The sequence below is a fragment of the Apus apus genome, chromosome 12, assembly GCF_020740795.1.
Source record: "Apus apus isolate bApuApu2 chromosome 12, bApuApu2.pri.cur, whole genome shotgun sequence".
In the NCBI taxonomy this organism is placed as follows: Eukaryota; Metazoa; Chordata; class Aves; order Apodiformes; family Apodidae; genus Apus; species Apus apus.
Window position 1 is genome coordinate 11,771,010 of NC_067293.1, and position 24,421 is coordinate 11,795,430.

Sequence of the window (24,421 nt, forward strand, 5' to 3'; positions counted from 1 at the left end):
CGCCTCTCTCTGCTGCCTGAACACACAGTCCTGTCCTGTACTCTTCAGCACTGGCCCATAACCCAGTGTGTCTTTGTAGTACTTAAGAAAACAAAAAGCCACCAAAAATCTCAACTGAAAGCAAATTCTTTTCTCAAAGATTTTTAAGAAATGTTTCAAAGACTTTCCCTTTAAGAGTATAAAACAAAAAGATGAAAAAGTTGACCAAAAACCATGGAGCACCAACAACTATCCATACTAGTAATGGAAAAATACGAGTTATGGCAAAGTAGAGCCTTCATAGGAAAACCAGAGCGGCCAGTTTCCCTGACTCCACCCTCCCTCCCAAATACTGATGTCAAGTAATATTCAAAGACAAATACAAATCTGACTTTCAACCAAACTAGTGTTTCAACTCAACTAGAACTCTGTCTTTGAACTCACAGGGTGTGCACCGTTTTCTTAGCTTAATAGAAGGAGACTGTGTGGGAAGAACATTAAATGCAAAAGCATCGTGGGAAAGACCAGAGTCACATGACACAGCTCCTCCTGGAAACCCATCTGGAAACTCTGAGTAACTGCTGGGTGTCCCCAGTTACTCATTCACATTCAGTCAAATTTCAGGAATATCTGATTTATCAGAATACCACAAATTACATCAACTAATGCAAGTTATTTTGCTTGATTATGTTTTTTTCAAAGCATGCATTTTATGATAAGTGTATTTTTGAAATTCCCAATTTTTAATGCATGCTTTGAAAAAAACATGACGAAATATGTATTTTAATTCTGGACAGTTTCCCCAAGACCTTGGATTCATGACAGTCTTAGCAACACCCCTTCAAGCTTCATTGAGTCACATTATAAAGATATAGCCATTTTGTTACCATTTTGAATTATAAAGTACCATTTTTTCCTACACCTTTGATTTGTTTTTATAACAGGCAATTCACAGAGCAAGTTTATTCCAAAAAATGCAGTAATGCATTCCCCTGTGCCAAAGAATTCATATTCTAGAATTCAGTTTTCCCAGCAAAACAGTAAAATGGTTATCAATAGCTGATAACCCTGGATCTATTTAAAAAGCTTTGATAGGGCATCGTTATGGGTTCCTCCTTTCATAAAGATAATAATCTAAAGACTGTCCTTCCATTTGCAGTGTTTTCCATTGCTTTCTTTCAGGAAGTGTTGCTAAGGAAACAGACTATTATCTACCGTTAGGTCCAAGGGTCTAGCAAGGTTTTTCTTAGGAAAAATAGACCAACAATTACAGCACCTTTTTTTTTTTTTTACTTAAGAAAAAAAAAAATCAAGGCAGAATCACTACATCCCCAACACATGTAATATGCAAGAAACATATAGTCACTAGGGCATGCTCCTTCTCCCTCCTAAACAACATTATTTTCATTCCATAATGAAAGAAGCAGCACCATTTAATCCATCATTAAAGCAAAAGTTTGAGGGTTTTCTGCTTCTAAAGCCAGCATTGTATCTAGCTTTGCCCTTTGAGAAAAAGCAGTAGACAGTTCTGTTAAGCAACAGTTCCCTGGAATAATGAACTGGCACTGAGTGAACAAATAACTACAGACCTACTTACTGAATCGACTCACAAAGAGTAACTAAGCCTCACTCAATAAATTCAAATTTGTATACTTCATTTGGAGTTTCTGGTACTGTGAGTTTACATCACAATCCATTTTAAAACTAAACATATTCCACTGTGACAGATCTAAGGATTTACCCAAATTAAAAAGGTTTTATTTGTAAAATTAATGTCTACAATTGTTCGGCAACAAGCTTTCTTCAGCCTAGATGACATTTAGAAATATGAACAGCTCCAAGTTTCAGTAAAGTCTAATGTCTATATAGGTAACATGGCAGCCAAAACATAGAAACCTGTACAAATTATGTATATGTAAAAATAATTTTGTCTCAATTTTGTTAAAGGTAATTAGTCATCATTAAAAAAATTAATGAACCTTGTCACTCAGCAAAGGTATATGATGGAATAAGTGAGAGACACACTGTGACTGCCTCAGGAGCCTCAGCGGCCTGCAGTCTAACTGGTTCCAAAGGCTTTGACAGCATGTATGGCACTTTTATTATTAAAGCTTAGAGGATTTAGTGATGTCTAGTGATAGGACTAGGGGCAATGGGTACAAACTGGAACGTAGGAGGTTCCGTGTAAAAACTTCTTTCCTGTGAGAGTGACAGAGCACTGGAACAGGCTGCCCAGAGAGGTTGTGGAGTCTCCTTCGCTGGAGACATTCAAAACCCACCTGGACACGTTCCTGTGTGATGTGCTCTAGAATGATCCTGCTCTGGCAGGGAGGTTGGACTAGAGGATCTTTCGACGTCCCTTCCAATGCCTAAGAGTCTGTGATTCTGTGTTTTTTTAAGTTGAACCCCCACTAAAAACTTACCAACTAACTAGGGTCATGAGGGATAAGTGGGAGTTAGGACTTACACATTCCAGATGGCTATTGCCACTGGCTTCTCACATGTTCAGTGGGACACACTGGTTGTCCATCCACCCAATCAGACACAGAACCATGTTACCACAGATCTCCCTCAGCAACTATTCTCCCCTTGAGGACTCAGAGGCAACCAGCAGATGCTGGAAATACCAATATCAAGCCTGCTTTTCACAGAAACACACCAATGAAAAGGAAGCAACATGATACTTCCTGGCTTTAAAGACTATGTTAAACATACAAGAATAAGTGAGTTCAGACTTTCGAGAGTGTACATTGCTCCCTACAGAGCTTCATTCTGCAAGTGATAGTGTAAGCTTCATCTCACAATTATCAGCCATTTTTCATTGCTAGCCACCAGATACAGAGTAGAAATAGAATAGAAAAAGCTGACTTTCAGCAGTGGCCTACTATAAATCAAAGCCACAAAATAAGGCAGCCTGCAAAGTACTACCAGTGGGCAACAAAGAAGCAACAATGTGCTCTGAAATATTACATGAAATGCTATTTGCAGGAATTAATTCAGAATACGGCTTCTGTGAACAGCAAAGGTCACAACTGAAATTTCAAAAACATATATTATCCCCCAACTCTGCAGCTCAGAAACTGCAGTCAGAGACATGAGTATGCTTTGCCCTGCGTCAGCAGCAACAGCTGGCTGCACCCATCACAGCACTGCCTGGTAGTAAAGGCTTTGGGAAGTTAGCACTGACTTGTAGGGGCTGATTACAGGGAAGCCTGAACGAGTCTGTGGTTAGTGAAAAGAAACAGGAATTAAACAGAGTAGTAACTTTACACCTAAACACAAGAGGGAAGCTGTCCCATCTGCGCAAAAATTTGCGTCTAGTCTTCAACAAATAAGGCCAACATCAATATTAATGTGATCCACCATTCACTATTTTTCAATTTTACCCCTTAAATAAGTTTGCCATACTGCACTCTTGCAGTTTGACACAACTTTACCGTGAAGAACAAGAGGAAAGAAAGGGTCAGTGTTTTTCACAGGGAGCAGGCAGGGGATATGGCAGCAAAGACTAAGACTCTTGAAATTGCTGACAAATATAGAGCAGTAGTTGATGCCATTGGTAGCCAAATCCTCATGTGGAATCTACACCCCAATTCAGTTCAGAGAAAGTTGTGTTGCAGGTTTAATTTCCTTAAATCTTCTGCTTTCCAACCCCAGCTTCCCACTTTAGCTTTTTTCATTTCTTCATCAACCACATCTAGGCTGCACGTCTGACAGCAGTCATACTTCTCTCAGGTGGAGTGGTGAGCAGAACACACAACAAAAAGACTGATTACATCATCTAGTCAGGAGAGGCAGGCCTATGCTAGTTAAGGAGGGTTCGTTACATATTATTTGAGCATTTAAATCTAGTTTTAAGCCACATACTAATCCAGTTAAGGCTTGGATTCCTCCAGTTTTTCTTCACTGTTTTCTTCTATGCAGAAGGCTTTATCATACAATGTCTCCCTTTATCTGCTTCTTCTCTACTACTTCCCTCCCCATATACATATTCTAGTCTTGATAGGATAAACCAATGCAGAGTTAAAACTTAATTTACACACCTATACTTGTTATATTCACTAGGCATAAAACATGACTTGAAATTACATTAAATGGATAGAAAAACTAACCTAAAATTAATAAATTGTACTATTTCATTAAGAGAGCAGGACTTTAAAACTTCAGTGCCAAAATCTAAGTCTTACTGCTGAAACAGAATACATGAAAAAGTAATTTATCAACCTGTTATGAAATTCTGTGGGAACCTGCTTCCAAGTTCAGTGTTTTTTCTTGAAGGAGCTGTAAAACACAAGGTATTTTTCATAATCTGAATTGGTTTATTTTTATGCATTCAGGTGGGATATTAAATTAGCACATTCGGTCTAAAGGATTATTTTTCCCCTGATAAACTTCTTGCATTCTTAATATGCAATATTCAATACTGTACAACGTTTTGGACAGGGATAGATTTTTATCCAACTAACCTCCTAGTAAAATCATCTAACAATCATTAAATCTGAATCTGTCTTCTCATAAAGTTCTGCAGAAGGTTTTAAAAATAGACCTCCTTTCCCCCCTGTGTTTCACCAGTGTAACTGCAGATAAAATTGAATTCTAACATGAAGATTTTGTTAAGAATACAGTACTAGCATCTTTAACTATGGGTATTCTCATCCCTCCTCACAACTTAGACAGATGCATCCAATTAATGATGATTCAGTCTACATACATTTCCTGTTTAAAATATACTGGCAATACCAGCATAACAACCTACAGAGCTCAAAAGGGGAAGAGAAACTCACTTGGTCACACACCATCACCATTTTTGTTTACAGACCCCAAGAAGGTGTTTTTCACGTAGGGGGGTATGGGAGTCCCAAGAAAGAAACAGTTTGCTTCAGATTCCTAGATGAAGTATCATTATGCTATTTTGCAGAATCTACACGACTGCATGCAGATAGAGGTGTATACACTATATATTGTATACAATAAACAATTACAAATCAGTACTAGAATTATGGAAAATGTGATTAATCATGATCCTAAGGACTACTCAGCGTATTTGTAATAAAATCATGCATGAAGAAAACTGAGGATATTTTGATGACTAAACACCAGGGCATTTAAGAACAACTGTTCTTCTGTAGCATTTTACTCACTGAAAGTTGGGTCACAATTCCACAGAAGGTGCTGAAAAAGAATGAACTAGACAAACAACTTGGTTCTGTTTATCCACACTGGATCTTCAGAATAACTGAAGAAAAGTGCCTCTCAGTGTCAAATAAAGTCAGGGAAATACCTGCCTGTATCCTCAACTGAAAATTTTGGTCAAGTTGCATTTTCTGGAGAGCCCATTCTCATTCTACCTATTTAGCTGATTAATTTCTGCCTTCCCTGAAGAAGTTGTTGCTTTTTTTCTCTTTCAGGAATTGTCATGTGTTCTGCAGAAGCCTATTGCCCACATACTGCGGGATCAAGCTACAATGTCCTAGTTTCTGATCCCTCCTAGGGAGGCCTGCGGAGCTTCAAACTCTGGAAGTTCAGAGGCATTTCAAAGGTGCTTCTTTTATTCTTCAGATGCTCTCCACTGGAAGCTCTGTAGTTGAAAAGACTAACACCGTGAAGGAAACTGCTCACAGGTAAACCTTTCTTTCTTTTTTAAAATAATGATTGATATAAAGGAGCAACTTTTCAATACATTCAGATATGAACTTTGTATTTCAGTGTTCATATCTGAAGTTTTTGGGTTTTCTTAAACTACAGAAAAGATTTTTTGTACTAAAGACATGAAAAAGGTTCCCCATAAAAGGTAACAAAATCCAATATGCCACTAAATAGAATTTTTTTAAACAACTGATGATCTCACAAATATTTCTGAAAAACAGGTTGGTATATATTTTCATTTCTCTCATATTGAAAATTACTGAACAATTTATATACTGAATAGTCTAGTATAAATTTCCACAGCATATGGCCATCATTTAAATACTGAACTGAAAATATTTCTATTTCCTTTAATTTGCATAACTTTTCATGTATTTTGACGTTAGCTTTCAGAGTTAGAATGCAGAGACAGGAATCTTACAAGCATTTTTAAAGGTATGCAAGAGTACAGCGCTATTTGATTTGTGAGAATAGAAAAATCTATAAGTAACGAAGACTACTTTTAAGGCTATCATCTTCTTCCTAGTCTTAAAGGGTAACTTTCTGTACAAGCTCACAGTTCTCAATCAGGCACTGTAAATTAAATGGTTTCCAGTACAGGGGGCAAGTAATTTTTCCTTCAGTCTGGCTCACCAGTGGTTAAGAATTTAAGGCTCTTAACCTTCAACAGAGAAAGCTTTTAAAAGACACAATCAGAAACATTACAAACCACATAATAAATAAAACGAACACAATAAAGGTAACTGGGTCTTTCAGAAGTCTGTAAGGACTCCAGGAGATAAGCAGTTGATTTCTTCAAGCTGAGCAAAGAAAAGCATGAAATGAACTTCAGCTTGCAACCAACTAGTGAGATGTGTAAGAAAGAACACGTCCCATTTAAGTATTAATCAATACTGGGACTGACAAGGCTTTTTAACAGCAAAGAGGAGGATCCTGCAGCAGAGGAAAGCCTCAAATCTAAAGTGATCTAGAGGCATCAATTACTTTAAGTGATGACAATTTTAGAGGTCTACACATGCCAGTATGTAGTTTCTATTTTAAAGCACTATAAACACTCTATTGTAACTGAATGGAATAAAATTCCATTGATTCTTTAGAAAATAAACTTAAAAAAACTCTTAGAAAAAACAAGTAGAAAGCTTGCTACTAGCTCTAGTGATACACTTATTAGTTTTCACTCTATGCAAAGGAAATGGAACAATATTAAGGTGAATGAATTTAGGTGTAGATCAAAAAATGAAGGATTATGCTGCCAGGGAGTGAAGGATTATCATCACTTACCTCCCTCATCCAGAAGCTTCCCACTCAGGGGCTGGGATGTATCTGAAGAGTAACATGTAATGGAAATTTGTAGCATTAAATTAACTGCAGCTGATTGGAAGCACCTGATGGAGAAGAGGTGAGAATACCTGCTGTTTTAGAAGTGTGAATAGGATAATCCCCAAATCTGACTTTCTGGTCTTCTGCCCTGACTTTAACTATTAAGGTTAAAATTTGTCTGAACACTGGAAAAAATACTATAATAGTTAGTTACAGTAAGCTACTGGAGAGTAGTTTTTTTCAGAAAAAAGGCTCATGTTACAGTTTTTAACTGAAACCATAGCCTCATGACACTAGCAGTCAAATGACCAGGCAATACACTTATCATCAAAAGGAGATACAATTTTTCCTTGATCAGTACAGTGACACAGCCAAAAAACCCAAACCAAGACAAAGCACACCTATCATCTCCTCAGCAGACTATTTAAATATGTAAGTCAAGGCTACAGAAAACAAAATCTTACCTAGTAAGTGTGTACTCCCTGAGTCCTGAATGCAGGTTCATGGCGGAAAAAGTACCTATGCATCCACGCAATCGTTTATCTCGACCAATCTTCCACGTTACAAACAGTGGGCTGTTGTAGGGAAGAAAAAAAGACTTGATCACAGAAGCAATATTGACAGTTGGTGCCCTTCCATTTTGGGCAAGGGGAGGGTGCAAATCTTTAAAATAACTGGATCTGAGCAGGCCATAATATTTATAAATGTCCTTTGCAATTTTTTTTTACTGTTCTAGAAACATTGCTCATGGGATTTAAGAGAAAATAAGATTACTGGAATAGTTAATGGACAGAATGAAACTGCTTGGTAACAGATAAGATAATGCTCAGTCTAAGAACAGGAAAAGCTTTGCCTTGGACATCTGTACATAAGGAACCCCTGACAGAAGGGAAAAATACCCATCACACTAACCAACCCTCCACCTGAACACAAACTCACTAGTAAGAATGGAGCAACATCTCTATTAAGTTGAACATGTCTCAATTATATGAGTGTGACAGATACAAAGAAATACTACTTCTGTCAAACAACTTTGTACCATTCTATAAGTTAACAAGCAAGAGACAAGCCAAATTACTTTTTGGGAACAAAATTTTCTTGGCACTTTTAGTGTGTTGCACCAACACACAAGCCGCAGAAAACTACATAAACTTGAATTTCTGAAGGGAGCCCACATCGTGGCTCCTGGATACCCAGTCCTCCCAGCTGTAATGAAGATTTCTAATTGTGAGATGAAATGGGATGTGTAGAGAAGAAAAGTGGATAAAGTTTAGTCTTTTTCCAGAAAGGAGACGAATCAAAGTGGATTAAATAAACAAGTGTGCTTTCCCTTTCTGTTAGGCTTTAAATCAATAAATTAAAAAGTCATTTCAGTTAAACAACTTGACACAGAGTATCCTTGATCACCAACAGGTTCATATTTCTGCAGAACAAGCACCATTCCCCCTACCCCCCCCCAGCTGCAGAGCACTTCCCCCTTAAATCCTGAAGTAAATCTGGTGTTAATTTTTGTGGAAACTCATAGGCCATTCTCTGCATGTTGTGAAACAAAACCTTCCCATCTAGCTATGCTGAGATTCTTAAAATATACTAAGGTCAAGAGCTTTATTATATGAGCAGATCAGTCACTGCACAACCCCATGAATCCCTGCACAGTGTAACAGGGATAGATGTAACTGTACTGGGGGTATATATGTAGGTATGTGTGTGGGTTTGGACTCTCAAGGAATAGCCCATATTCCTTTTCTCCTTCCATCTCATCCACTTTGTCTGCTGTGTCACAAGGTATTCATGAGGAGAAGGCAGAAAGCGATGTGCCCCTCAGTCTCTGCAGCAACCAGTCCTCTCAGAACATTCCAAAACCTGCTGTTACTGCTTGCTTTTAGAGGAACTTCCTCCCTGATTAAACTGGACATTTTCCCTTCTTTCAACGATGATGAACAGAAGAGGAAGCTTAAGTCACATAATTCTTTTGGATTTGGATTTCCTTTTATTTCTTTTTGCCCCCCTCCAACCTTTTTTTTTTTTTAAGTTTGATAAAAACTGCAGAGCATAAAGCCAGAAGGGACTGTTACCTAATATTTAGTAGAAGGCAGATTGTTACACAGGTTGTTACTCCACTGAGATCAACAAGTCACATTTTCAAGAAAGGCAACCCTAAATGGTACCAACAAAACCATTAGATTGCAATGGTACTGAAGACACTGCCTCCCCTTGCACAGAAATAAGCATGAAAAAGATTCAAACTGGACTTTAAGATTATTCTCTTTATCTTTGATTTATGAGATTTATCAGCTGTGATACACTTAGTGGAGAGCTAAAAATTCAGACAAACATAAATGCATTTACTTTCTTATAAGAACAGAATTCCTTCTAGGAAGCATCATTACTGGTACTTTAAAAAGAGAAGAAAATGTCTAGAGACCATCACTAAATGTCAAATAGATTACTAAAACATTTGCAAAACATTGATGGTCCTTATTAATGAGTATCAACAGAAAAAGGTTATATACATACATTTTTGTATGAGTTGCAGTAGTAGTGTAAACATACTAATTAGACTAAATTTAAACCTCTGTCCATAGGGTAGATGAACCATCACTGGCTGCTATACATGCTATACATCACAAAATCTGACTAAAGTGTTTTTCCAACCTCTCAACTTCTGTATTCCCATACACTTGCCTCCCTGAGCCACTAAAGGTATCAGCATGTCTACAAAGAAGATATAAGCCTTACCCAACAGAATTACTTTTCTTAATTATCATCACACGTGTCTTCAGAGTACACTATGGACCAAAGGTTCAGAGCAGTCAATGACCCAAGAGAATTCTAACTCTTAAGATTTCAGAAATAAGGCTTACAGGGACCTTCAGGGCTCTTGCTATCATAAGGAATAATTTTATTACATAATTCTGCTCATAAATGATCCACAGTCTCCATCTTAAAAATTACTAAAAATAATGAGGGCAGAACCCCCAAAATGAAAAATTAAAAGGTTGCCTCAAACCCCCAGTGGAGTACAGAACCTCTGGAAATATTCTGATTTCCTGTCAAAATGTTTTCCCAGTCAGCTTTTACCTAGTTATTCTTGTGCCAACATTGTCCTTTAGTTACAACAGTTCGCTTCCCTTCCGGGTTATTATTCCCCGAAGTATTTATAAATTGTATGCCTCTTCAGACTCCACTTTACTAAGCTAAATGGGTTGTGTTCATTCAGCTTCCTCTCAAAAGGGATCTTTCCATTCTGACCATCATAGCTCTTACCCCCTTTTCCAGTTTAAATGCATGTTCTTGAACATCAGTGCCCAGAACTGCAGGCAGAATTACAGAAGAGGGTCTCGCACCTGCATTAATGCTTCCATCTCTGAACAAGAAACAATGACTGCTACATTTTAGAATTAAGTCTCGCAGCCTAGCGTGAAGTCCATGTCTGCCATTCAAAACTTCACAGAGCATTTCTAGTCTTGCACTAAACAGATAACAGAAAACCTGCTCACAAAACCTAGAGAGGCTATGCAGAGAAAAGAATTTGTTTCATTCTAGTAACATTCTTTTGCTTTTTATTGTCATCCTTGATTGCAGCTGTTCACCTATTTTCTTCAAGTCTGCAGAATGCTTTTCTTCTGTTTTATAGCCAGTAATATCCAACAAATAAGCACACCATCTAACATAGCCCCAGATCTCAGATTTGCAGTGAAGTGTGAAACTCCACAGATATCCATGTCAAGAACAGCTAAGTAAATATGTACATTTTCAATTTGAAAAGAAATCTATATATTAATCTGTTAACTGTTCTTCTTAGAATAAAAAGGTGCTTTTTTGGGGCACACATTGTTAAGACCTACAATGAAAATTTGCACCTCCAAGCACTTCAAAGGATACAGAAGAGAACAATAAGAGATAAAATCTTTGGTGAAAAGCAGAAGAGGAGGCAGATGTGATGCCAAGAGTCTCTTTTACCCAGTGACGAACAGCAAGGACCCGCATTACATGCTGAGGATCCGAGTCCTTTTTTTGCTTACAGAAGTTTGAACCCACATATCCCACAAGAGTGGAGAGGACACTGCAGTGGAGTACACTCACCCTTCTGACTGTTGCTCTCTCTCGATCTAGTAGGAAAGCTGAGGGAGGTGGTGTTGTCTTCTGTTTGTTTAAAAAAAAATAAATTATGAAACCAGATGCTTTTGCTTCCCCAGGAGAGCTCTAACAATCAGCTTCAAGTAGCTCTCTTACTCAGTTTAGGGTAAAGCATCTTACTAAAAGCAAAACACCTCCAAGCTTGTGAGTGAGCCCTCTTGAACCAAAAGACTTGGAAATTTACTTGTCTGATGGGTTATCCAGCTTCTCATCACATTGCCAGAAACCTCTGACATAACCTGCTGACAGTGTTAACAACAGGGGTGATGCAGATCACCCCAAATACTCAGTGGCTGAAAGTTGGTAGAAGATGCTTCAAACTGTACACAATCAGAAGGGACCAAATCCAGGGCCTCAGAATTATCTGTAAATATCTTAATCATTCTTCTTTCATAAGGGTCTGTATTTTGTGATTTTTTTTCTTTATAAATTTGTGAGCCAGACACTGAAAAAACATTTCTATCTAAAACTATTTACAGGTGCCACAGCAAATTCAGAAGTGACCTGAGGACTATAAACTTTCCATCCAGCCATTGTCTAATTTAATATTTCTTGAAAAGTCTTGCTCAGCTGTAATCTAAGTAGCCAGCAATGGTTTCAGTTATTTGCTACAGAGGTTGTCAGGCACTATTCCATGAAAACCAGCTGATCATATATAGTGTTTTTGTCTAGTTTTAGTTGCAAAATTGAATGAAAAGGGAGTTGCAACACAGGAGTTTAAACTAATGTTGCTTCCTTATATACAACTGCTGTCATCAAAAGAGGCATATATACATGGTTGTTTTTTTTTTACAGAAGACTTAAATATATGCATGTATCCAATACCCTAAACACTGACCTCAAAGGCTTGCCAGAAAATGTGTGGCTGAAGCACAGGAGCATGGGTCACCCGATCAGAGTTCTGCCCCATGTGTCACTTCAGCTACTATTACACCATTTTCATTAATGAAGAAACTAGGACAGACCTGCACTTGAGTATTAATCTGTTAAAACTTCTGGAGAACTAGAGCACTTCACATGAAGGTTATAAGGTATAAACCTATATAAACATTGGGGAAAAAAAGTATCTTACGCACCATGCTTATCAGCGCCCTATGCATATTTCTTCTTAATATCTTAAAATCAAAATCATGTAAACCAATTATTCACCTGCCTGCAATATGTTACCAAAAATGTTTAGACTGAAAGCAAATGTATGCAAGCTATTTTAGTAACCAGCCAGCATGTCAAGAACTTGCAGTGACACCACATAGAAAGCACTGATAAAAATATTCTCTTTTAATATAAAGTAGCACTGGATATAAGCTGCCTTTTATTTACCAGTATATTTAATAAAAAATTAACTGGATTCTTTAAGTTGGGGTGTGGGAAAGAAGGCAAGAAGTCTGAATACATCAGCCATTTTCTGGTACCACCAGAAAATTGCATGGACAATTTCTCATCCTTCTTATGGATAGGGAGGACAAAAAGGGGAGGAAAGTGGGAAGAATAGGAGAAAGGAAGGGTAACTGATCAAGAATATTTCTCTACTTATATAGAAGATGAGTGAGAAGTTTTTTGGTTTCACTTGAAGACTTCCAAGTAAGAAAAAAACTTGTAGGACTTTGAAATAAAAGGATTAAACTTGATGAACTGAGAGGTAAAATGATATTTAGACAGACATTTAAATTACAGTTATTTAACCTACCATCTTTTATAACCAGAGAAGGAAGGAAAGTCTCTACAGCCCTAATGTTCTTTGACACCCAGACCTGTAGGATCAGACACTGAAACGTCAGCACATTCACCCCTTTGTAAGCCCAGAGTACTTCCACTTCAGCTCTGAGGATTTCCAAGCTACAACACACCTAGAAAGCACTCTAAATAAGCAGAGTTGCAATGGCAATGTGTTGGTTTTTTTTTGTTTTACACAAGTGAACAAGCTTGGTTCCTAAATTCTAGAAATTTTAACATGTAAATATTTTAACCTAAAGCTTACTCTTATTTGGGATCGTGCAACACCTTCAAATAATGCTAAGCCCTCACATGATACTGTTTCAAACTAGAGACATCTAGAGAATGAGAAGATCAAATTTATCATTAGAACAAGAAATGCCAGTCTTACTCAGACAGACAGAAAGCAGCCTCCCTGCTAACCCATGCGCTCTGAACTCTGTTACGCACCAGGCTGGGGCATTTCCAGATGTCACAATTCAGTGAGCTAATTCACATTAGTCAGTATCAGAGAATACAGCTTAGTAATGAAGGAGGTGGGAGTGTGGACAGTGACAGCTTTATCAAAGGCATCTGTACACATGCTCCGAGGCACAGGAGGGAGGCAGAGATGTTGAAAGTATCTTGCTTGTGATTAAAGGGGACAACTTGATGGATGATATCATGGAGCTGGTCAACAACAACGAAGTCTGGTGAGTGCCTTTCTGCAAAAGTCATACAAGCACACAACGTGGTGCCAAGACATTTCCACTTACCAGATATATTCCAGAAAAAAATCTGGTAAAACACAAAGAAAGTCAAGACAAGAGTTCATGAACCTCCAAAAGGGAATAAAGGAGAATGGCTACACCCTACCCCACCTCAAATTCATAAAGATAGAGTTTGATAAATGTAGACAATAAGATTTTCTAGAAGACAAGAGAAGCAAGAAAAGAAAAAAAAAAAAAGTCAGTAGCCCCTCACAGGAAATCAAATTTCCTCAAAAGAAATGGGCACAAGTGCAAAAAAGACCAACGATCACAGTAATAGATCTGCTTGGGCAAGTTGGAAACGAATCAGGTTATTGAAAAGACAGACAGAAAAACAACAAAGCACAAGAAAAAGAGTCAGAATGAAGACAAATAATTTGTAACATGACATATGAGTATGAACAAAAAGCAACTATGATTTATGAGAATAAAAATAAAGACAAGGAAATTGTTGGCCAGCTACTTAACTCAGAGACTATGGGGAACCTCTGGCAACAAAAGATGCTACGACACCCAAACTGTAAAATGTTAAGTTTAAAAAAAATTTAATGGTAAGAAACATGAACACAGGGACTGACTGCCTGGGAGGACATACAGCTGCCATCAACAGTGGCTCAAAGGCCTCCAACCCCACACCAGTGTCAGCAATATTGCAAATGTATTTTATTGCATCCTTTAACAAGAGACCAAATGGCAGCCTCCTGATATTTACTGTAGACTCATTTTCTGATTTTGTATGTTGCAATGCAAGAGAACAAAAGGAAAATTCACACACAAAACTATCTGTTAAATTGTGGGAGAAGGAACTGTCATTACAAGCCTCCAAGATTGGGAAAAAAAGATCTGAGAAAAAAACCACATTCATCTTACACTTCTTTGCTTCCTCCCATATAGCAATATTACAGAAGTGAGTAGAGAAAGATATATAACATTAAACATATTCTGAAGATAGGAAACCATTATTTATTGCTTCAAAGAACGTAAGACTGAGTAGCTTCAGCGAGGTGCTATTCAACTTCTGCTTGAGTGCATAAGCACTTTCTATCAAGAACAGAAGCCAGTTTCTTCAGCAACTTATTTACAAGTTCTAAGCAGCCTCTAAAGTGAAAACTTGAAGAAGTTCATGGATATTTTTCCTATTCTGAAAGCCAATATGAAGAGCATTGTGGAGGAAGAGTATTTTTTTTCTAGAACTCACCTTACCAACTTCAGTTTCTCCTTCAGCCTAGACGCAAACAAAAAGCTAGTTTTTCCACTACAGTGGCCCTTAACACAGATTTTGACACGAGTTTAAAAAAGTACTACTTGCTTGACTACTTTTACACAATTGGAAAAAGAGTAAGTGACTGAAATCCATTGCCCTGCCTGTGTCCAATTACACACACCCCCCCCCCCCCCCCAACTTACTAGCAAAATTCATAAACACTGGAGCACGTCTGAAAAAACATAGATTTCCCTGATCAGGAGGCAATTTATTCTGTGACAACATTATTCTTCCTTGTGGGAAATATTTTAGATTCTTAAAAACAGTCTTTATTGCATTATTCCTTCAATGCTTCTAGTCAGTGAAGAAGGTTCATTATTGCCAGTACATGATGATCTGAAGAAAATCACCACAATCTACTGGCTTCAGAAGCTGGCAACAAGACCTGCAATTTTTGTAAAATTTAAAATACAATATACTTACTGAAAAAAAGTTATTCAGTACTTCTGAGGGCACAGCATATTATTTCAGTCATCCTCAGGACTAAATGATCAAATGACCAACTCTTTCAATTACTGTATTTCATAAAGAAACATTTAGAGATTGCTTTCTTTATCCATGTAACAGACTTAGAATATTTGGTGGTTTTCCTGAAATCATTACCTGCCCTAGAGAGATCACCCTCACAATCAAAACCTGATCTGCTAGGTGTGAATTTGTTAGCAAGTTCTGCTTAGCTAAGCAGCTAATCTTACAGAAGGTCAGAAAGCAGCTACTATTTTAAGAAAATCTAGTTTAAATAACAGCATAATCGGGGTTAAAAATAAGAGGACTATTTACAGGTACTTTACCTTTCCTAAAGTGAACCTACAACACCTTAATGAAGATTGTAAGATTGTATTCAATATATTAAAATAAATGTTAAGAATGGACATAAATTCACAAATATGGCCAAGTGATGTGGCTGCCCATTCAGCTGCAAGACCAGTGCTGCTGCTCTTGTATACTGTATTAGACAAGCTGAGGAAATGTGGGCAGCATTCCAGAAATGAAAAGGTAAAACTAATAATTTATGAAGGGATGATGGTGACTTTTACGTTTGTCCAGACTGGATGCTCAATCAGACAATCTTCTGTATTTATGAAGTTGTTAATTTCCACCTTCTTCCTCCAACTCTCACAAGACAATCCATCAACTTCATGAAACAAACTGTTTCTATGACATATGTTCCTAAGTTTGCTGCTCACTTTGCTAAAATAAATATTTACATGTAACAAAATCAAGGACTACTCAGAAATCACACAAGTTGGTTATGTAGGCTTATTTAGCATAGCTAAAAAAAGATCTGGGTATTTACAGTGCCTCAGAGAAACAAAATCAACAGTAAAAGTTAGGTTCCACACAAGCAGAGAACCATGGCTCAGGACAAAATTGGTTTAACCCACCTCTACACTAAGTTTAATGTTGCCAGCCCCCAAGTGTGTCTCAAACTCAACATAAGGACTTGCAGCACAACACAACTGCACTTTCAAGAAACAACCTTCAAAACTATAAGACCCTCCACTCTGCAGAGGCACTCTGCAGGGCAGTGGGGGTGGCAGTGTCAGAGCAGTTCACCTGCAGTGGCACAGGGCACCTGGAAATCCCTCAGGGTGGCACCTTCCATACAGGTCACTAATGACTTGATCCACTGCTCAGGGTTACTCATGAATCTTTAAGTCTATATATCTTATTTTAGGGTGAGACAGCTGAATTTTCCTCTAAAATTCCATGTTTCTTCCCCAAATCCCTGTAACAACCACCTCAACTAGGCATTAATTGATTGAGTTTGTATGGGGGACTGATCTGCCCTGGCATCCGCATAGACACGGCTGAGTATGCACACACTCACCAAGAGGATATACTGGTTAATCAGCTCATACTGCTTTAAATTACAATGCTTCATTAATGTTCCAACTGCACTTCTTGTCTACCACAAACCCAAGATCATAAAGCAGTTTTATATTTCATTTAGCAGATATCAGGTTTATATATCTGGATAGCTGCTAAATCATTAAGTCATCTAGAGTTTATTATCTTCAGAACATCAATCCCAAAGTTATATTTTAGCCACTGAAACCATTTGTATTTCCAAGACTTTAAGATCAAGTTTAAGTTAGGATCCAACACAAATCCTATGCAGTTAGGCCAGAAAGGGTATAGGCATGGCTCTGTTTTTAAATTAAGAATTCTTTTTTAATTAAAACAAAACAAATCCTACCACAAGCACCAAAAATCAGAACTTAGAAAAATCAGCCCATACAGCTGTGAAGACAACTTTCCAAGTATGATCCAAGTATTAGCCAATGCAATATCACAAGGTTATTCCAGCACCTTGGCCGCCCATCTTAGCAACAGCAGTGTTAACTCAGCCTTAATGTTTACTATTTCTTGTCAGAATCATGCAGGCAGTAGGGAAACCATTAGTCATTTCATCTTTGCAATGATGAAAAACAGTGGCACGAAGTTGTTACCCACACAAATGAGGGAGGGGAAGACATGATTTGAGACTAGATATGAGGGGGAAAAAAAAAAAAGCAAGAAGTAGTAGAATGGAAAATTCATAGCTCCTCCAGAAGACTGTGGAAGTGAAGGAACAGTGGAGAAAGAGAAAAGTTTTTTATCTTCCTCTGAATGCAGAGTAGAAGGAGTCTGCTAGGGTTAAATAACAAAAGCTAATGACATAAAAAGGAACTACCAGATGGGACAAGGGGTTATGTCCTCTTTAAAACACAGCAATTGTGACACCAAGGCTCCTCACCAGGGTATTATCACAGTACTTTCTGTGATCATGCACACCATGATCCTCTGCTCTTCCATATTTACCTCTGACTAGTCGGTTTAGGCTTTATCTTGTAAACTTCTGCTAATCCTATCCAAGTCCTGACCAGCAAGGTATACATAGAAACATGCTCCTCAAAACCAACCAACCAAGTATCTCTATTTAAACACTGAAAAAAAAAATAAAATCAAAGGACAATGAATAAACAGCTTTGCTTTTTAAAAAAAGCTTATTGTTCCGTACATATTCTTTCCATTAGAGGAGCCTACAAGTCTCTCAACACAGGTCTAGAGAGAGCAATGCAGCTTGAAGACAGACATTCCTCAGCTACTGCAGGCGAACATTCTTATCTGAGCAGAACAAGGCCATACATGTGAAAGCAGATAGGATGGCTCTGAACTTCACATAGGTGATTCTGGCTCTTATTAAGCACTACATCAGGAACTGCCCAACTGCACACTTTCATAACAAACCCATAACCACGTAACACCCCTCTGATCAGCACTGCCAGCTTCACACAATGTGAGATGTTACAAGGTATTACAGAATGGGAATAAGTAACCAATAATCACACTTTATTCAACAAAAAAGATAAAGGTGTGAAAGGCAGGAGTGAGTTTGGACTTGCCAGCTCCCATCTCTCACCAAGCCAGGGACTTCTCCAACCCATGGGATTCCTTCCAGCCTTTTCAGCAGCCCAGCCTCAGAACAGCAAGGATATAGAAGCCACAAAAACCCATCTCTACGCAGCCCCTTACTGGAAGTAGGGCACTCAGGAATCCTCAATGCAAAGCACCATTGCTATACACAAATTTTAAAAAACAAGTGTTTATTTTGGAGCCAACAGCTCAAGTGTATTCCTGCCTTCATCAGACTCTGAACTCATTACCGTTCAGAATTCATTCTTCTGCCCACTGTGCGCATCTCTGTATTTCATATATTTTTATCCTTCATTTCCCTTCACCCTCCCATCTTCTACTCAATTTCTGCCCTCCCTCCCATCTTTTTCATACTTAACCTATCTCCCTTTTTGACCAGCTCTTGAAAGGGAAAGAGAGAAAATAAAGGAATACTCAAGTTACTGCAAATCACAATGAGGTTTGAGGCCTTTCTCCCTAAATGGTTCACTATTTGCTTTCATAAATTCTGGACCCCTCATTTTGATTAAAACATCTGGAGCACTCAGCATGTTCCCAAAAACTCAGTAAAAAGTAGAGAAAGTGGATTTTGAATATTGGAATGCAACCCCTCATTTTGATTAAAACATCTGGAGCACTCAGCATGTTCCCAAAAACTCAGTAAAAAGCAGAGAAAGTGGATTTTGAATATTGGAATGCACAATGACTTAACTCCTCTTATCAAACTGGTGCTTAATCTTTCAAGACAGTGCACATGCTTATTAAAACACATCCAGAGTAAGGACTGTACCTTCAGATAAACTTTTGCTCTAATGTCAAAAGCAGCCAAGAACAAGTGGCTATGTATTCTAGGTTACTTGTTTGTAGTATTTAATGCAATTATATGACAATATTATATTTACATTTTAAAACTGTTCACATTTATGCTCTGACCTACTTAAGCAAGTGTTTTTTCCTCAATTGCACAATTATGAACCAGAGCAGAAAAACCAGACTTTATGAAGTTAATAAATCAATTCAGTGTCATTACAACTTATTAACATTATTACTTCAGAGTCTGCACTCACCTGATTATGACTTTCCATGGGGCATATTTAAATATTTTTCAGAAGTGTAATTTTGTTTCCCGGTACCTTTACTATTAATCATACATTATACTTATTTTAATCAACTCAGACTAACTTCAGATTATACACTGAAACTATTGGTTTGTTAACAAGAACTATTCACAAAAACTATAAAAGCAAAGCTGGTCTTTTCTCCCTGGCTATTCCCACCTTTCTCATATTGCAGAAGACACTCCATGTTGCCTTTTGTAGCAACAGAAAGACAAACCAGGACAATACTACACTTGATCCAATAAGCAGTTTGCATCAAGTAACTTTGGCAACATGATAAGTGTTTTGAACTACATAGGTCCCTGCCAAATTCATCTCCCCACCCAATTTTCGAAGTGAGTGAGCAACTTAAAACTATATGCTGCTCCTACATCTAAAAATGAGCTCAAAACCCCTGCACCCCATGTTCAAGTATAGTCAACTTTAACAGACATTTTAACAAATTACAAAGTGTTCAAATTAAAAAGCACTTAGATGGACTGGCAACACTTATCCTCCCCAGCAACACTGCAGTCTGCTCTTCAGCACAAGCAAGTAGTCCTGAATTAGAGATACTAATGTCATATAAAAATATTTTAAAAGATGCAACAGTCACCCTAAAAAAATATAAATGGAAGCTTTTCAAGTCAAAGTCGAAACAATTTGAGTACCACCAAAGAGCTCATGTATAGTTTATGATCATTCTACTTATAAATTGGAATTGAGACAGATATTTCCAGCAAAAGCATTTTTCTTGTAATAGTAATTTTTTTGCAATTAATGCTTTGCAAAGATTCAGCAGAACCCTTTCCTAAAATTTCATGAAGTAAAATATATCCAAAACCAAATGTTTTACGAACATCACATTCAAAATCTTTTAAAAAGTTGTGTAAGGTCCAATGAACTTCTACTCTGTAGACCACTGCTAAAGAGGTAGGATAAGAATAGCTCCAGCTCCTAGATTCTTTCTTTCCTTCGAAGTCACTAGCAAGAATGCAGAAAACATTAGTTTTGAAATGCTAATATAATCTCTCTCCCTCTGTCACTAGCATGTGGTTCAGGCATATAATAATTTTTCAAAGTTGTTAGAGAAAATGCTTTTCCTAGGCACTAAAATTCTGGAGCTTAAGTGCCACAGCAATATTTCCATTCTTTTTATAAGAGAGAAAGCAACTCCATGCTCACAAGTAGTTGCTGCATATTAACCATAAAGCTAGAGCCAGCAAATACAGTTTTGCATAGATTTCAGACAGCAGCTTAACACAAAACTCCCAATTTAGAGTCTACACATACTATCTTAAAAAAAAGTTTGTTCTCATTGCCAACAAAGATACCGAATTTTTCCTCCTGATTACTTGACAGTTTTACCCAAACTGCCAGTGACCATCAGCAGCAGAGATGCTGGGTTTTCATAAATTTGTTCTGCTGAAATATTACTTGAAGCAGTTAGTCAAAGCATCAGTAAAATCGAGGAGTTGTAGGTATTGAAAGGTCACACAAAAATTTATTAAAGCTAGAACTGGTATTGTTCTCCTGCTACAGACAAATCATAACATATATTTTAATGTATTTCAGCTAACTGTGAGACATATTATTTCACAATATTCAAAAAATTAGTAGAAGTAACCAGAACGTATGCAGTTTGTTCTGGAAAAGAACTTTGTTAATTAAATTCACACTCTTCATACATACGAGACTAGACATACATAAGGCATCCATTTGGACCTTTAAATGCTCTGTTAGTTGCCAAATGCAACAATGCACACTGAGACATAAACACCTAGGGGCACAACACAAACAGCTGAACAAAAAATTTATGCCAGTAACTGATAATTTGCCAAGCCTCTAAGAAATTAACACACAAGACTTTTCTGCTTAAGTGGAAGTTAGTTCAAAGGAACAAGAAATAGTTAAAGAAACCTAAACCTAAGAAAAAAACTGGAACTATACAGAACTTTTCATAGCAGTAATAATTTTGTCATAAAAAAGACACTGTAAGACAATGCTTTTAAGACTGACAAAGATGATTCAAAATCCAGGAGTTCTCACTGGTTTGAAAGTACTGTCTGCTATGGAGACTGGATGTTTTTAAGACAGCCATCTGTCAGTCAGCATAGGTATAAAATACAGATATCACACTTTGAGATTAACTAGATGATCTTTCAGTGTCCTTCTACCTTTCAAATCACAAATGACTGCATAGATGGTTGAGTAACAGTGAAGTTTAGAGCTTAAATGAAAACAGCCTCACCCCACCTTACCACCCCCAGATATATAGCCTCCTTTCTTGTCTGGAACAAACGTGTGGGATTGGCGAACTGATATGTTTAAAAATAGATCTCTCTTCTTTTTGCCAGTTTAACTTAGACTAAGCTTGTTTCTCTGCTCTCATACACTGTGCAGGAGCACATGCAGGGATGTCAGCTGAAAAAAGAGAGGAGGAAGCAAAAGTGGGGGTGAAAAAGGGCAAGGATGATGACTGCTTACACATGCACCCCACCAGAAAAGCAAGCAGTATAGCCTAAACAATAAGGAATAGCAGTAAGATATTAAAAGAAAGATAGTGAGTTTTATTGCTAGAAAAAGCAGAGGAGCTTTCAGACACGTTGCTGCTTTAGCAGATTAGGCAAAGCACAAGAAAGAACAAAACTGCTCATAATCTAACCATAACCATGCTGATCTTGAACAACAAAAGCACTTGGCATTTAGGCAATGGAGAAGTGGGTTAGCAACAGGCCAGATGACCAGTCACTTGTCCCTTTGGAAGAGGAATAAACTGCAGTTAGTGACAGAGTGATGCAGTAACACAGAGCCAGGATATCTAATTGAGGGCCCAGTTTTTAGTATGCAGCAGACATGCCTTAGTTACTGTCAGACATCAAGGTAACAGACAAAGCATCATTTATGAGCAAGTTCACTGGTTACTGCATGCTGTCACTAGCCATACAATTAGACAGCAAATAAACACAAAGACACCAGCTCTAGAACAGGAAATTGCTGGAGGTACAGTATCTTTACAGGATTCTCCTGTTCTTATATTCTTCCAGCAGTATCTAGCACTGGCCATTCCTAGGCTAAGCGGATCCTCAACTGGGACATCAGTTCTCTCACTATCTCTTATCAAACACAAGTTCAGATAGACACAGAGATGCTGTCTATGACACAGTAATTTCAATTTTAAAAAATGCACTTTTTATATTTGAAGACTGGCAAGTTTTGGGTTATGCTTTCATTACAAAGGAACAAATCTAAAAGGTTAAAAAAACACAAACCACAAAACACTCCCTCATATGAGCCTCACTACAGTTTCATAATTTATAAACAGCAATGCCACTGAAAAAGGTGCTCTCATGTCACCTTGTTTTCTGTTCTTCATGTCTTTTGTCATCCCAAGCATTCATGTGTTAGGTCAGAGCTAATCCCTAAGAAACAATCTACCCTCCAGTTGATTTTACTGTGTCCTGTTGAACTAGGGATCCTCCTTGTAGCAGACAGACTTACAGGCTAGGAGGAAGCAAGCAGGGGGATCAGATGCCTTTACTAGACACACAGCTAGCTGTATTTGTGACATCTGACAATTGGCTGGCACATGGCCCATCAGATGCAAAGGTGGCAACCTCACAGGGCATCTACATTGACTACTTGGTGATTCAGCAAAGAAAACAGTACTCCACAGGAGCCATGCTAGTAGCATGGAAACACAGGATAGACGCTCAGGAGAGTAAGCTCAGGTCATTGAGCAGAAGACTTACATTCAGTATTTTCATGGCTTTATTTTCTAAAATGTTGCCAGTTCCACATGCAGGGTCTGAGAGGGAGGAAGAGCTAGGAAGTCAGTGAATCAGAGGGAAAGGATCTAGGCATGATGGGAACAGGAAGAACTTGTTAGGCATGCACATCAGTCATGCCAGAGTCAATTGGACTGGTATGCTTCTAAGAGTCTTGGAACTACAGGACTGCTAGAAGCGTCAGAAGTAACACATGGAAAGCCCAAAAGCTTGGCCTCTCCTGACACTCCTGAAGTAATAGGCATCTCCAAGACTTGGTGGAAGGAGGACAAATCAATGCCATATAACCCTGAGAGGTTACCAGGTTACTCAGCAACTCCAACAGGAATGACAAACAACAGGCAGGCAGAGAATGGTACTGTATGTGAAAGGCATATAAACATTTAATGGCATAAAGGATTATAGAAGAAGAGAAACCAAACTTCTGATGCTAGAAGTCCCATAATCAAGTAATAAAGTTGTATCATCAACTGTACTACCAGTTCAGGAAGATGATAAAGTTGCAAATTTAGAAAAGGTATTAACAGAAATCTCCTGATATAAAGAAGACCCTGTGCCTCATCAGAATTTAATATTGAGATTTTTTATTTTTTTTTCCCCAAGCAATGACTGCTTCCTTTGAAATTAGTGCTAGGACATCCATGAAAATTTATGTTTGGTTTTCAGTGGTACACAGGACCTAGAAAAAGGATATGATTAGGAAACCTACTCTGTAACTGTGCCTGCAATGCAATTAATATTTCAACATTGTAGTTGAATTCAGCACACAATAAAAATATTTGACATGTGGACAATGAATTTCAAGAGAGGGAACAGTGAAAAAAAAATCGTAATTAGTAATCCACCCAACCCATTCCCCCTCAAAAAAACCCCAAGCAAGCAAACAAACCAATCCAAACACACAGTCCTGAAAGGAGCAATCCAAACAGCAGTAACGCTACAACAGCTTGGGGACTATTGAAACAAAACCACCACCCTCACAAAAAAACCCTGATCAACAAACCACAAGGCAAAAGCAGGCAAAATTCTGTATTAAAGAGACCAAGTAAAACATTTACCAGGGTGAGAAATCAAAAGCCATCAAAAGAACACCTCAGCCCCAGCAACACAAACCTACACCCTGCATAACTGAACAAGGAAGTTGAGGAGGGTGTCAGAGCTTTTAAAAACAGAAAGATTGCCTATTGAGAACAGAAGAGATAATAAAACACATGGTAGGTCAAAAGTAAATGGTAAAGAACTGAAAATATTTGGGCAACACCTTGCAAAGTTACTCAACTGTGGCAAAAGCAGGAAACCAATTAGAAAAAACAGTGGGATCTCTTG

General features: G+C 37.9%; 1 protein-coding gene across 3 annotated transcripts in view; it reads right to left on the reverse strand.

The window, feature by feature from the left end:
• AMMECR1 (AMMECR nuclear protein 1) overlaps nt 1-24,421 on the reverse strand; it is a 119,198-nt gene that overhangs the window by 52,008 nt on the left and 42,769 nt on the right. For all 3 annotated transcript variants that reach the window (XM_051630658.1, XM_051630657.1, XM_051630659.1), the window contains exon 3: nt 7,410-7,520. In XM_051630658.1, coding sequence (XP_051486618.1) covers nt 7,410-7,520 — 111 coding nt within the window. The remainder of the gene's footprint in view (nt 1-7,409; nt 7,521-24,421) is intronic.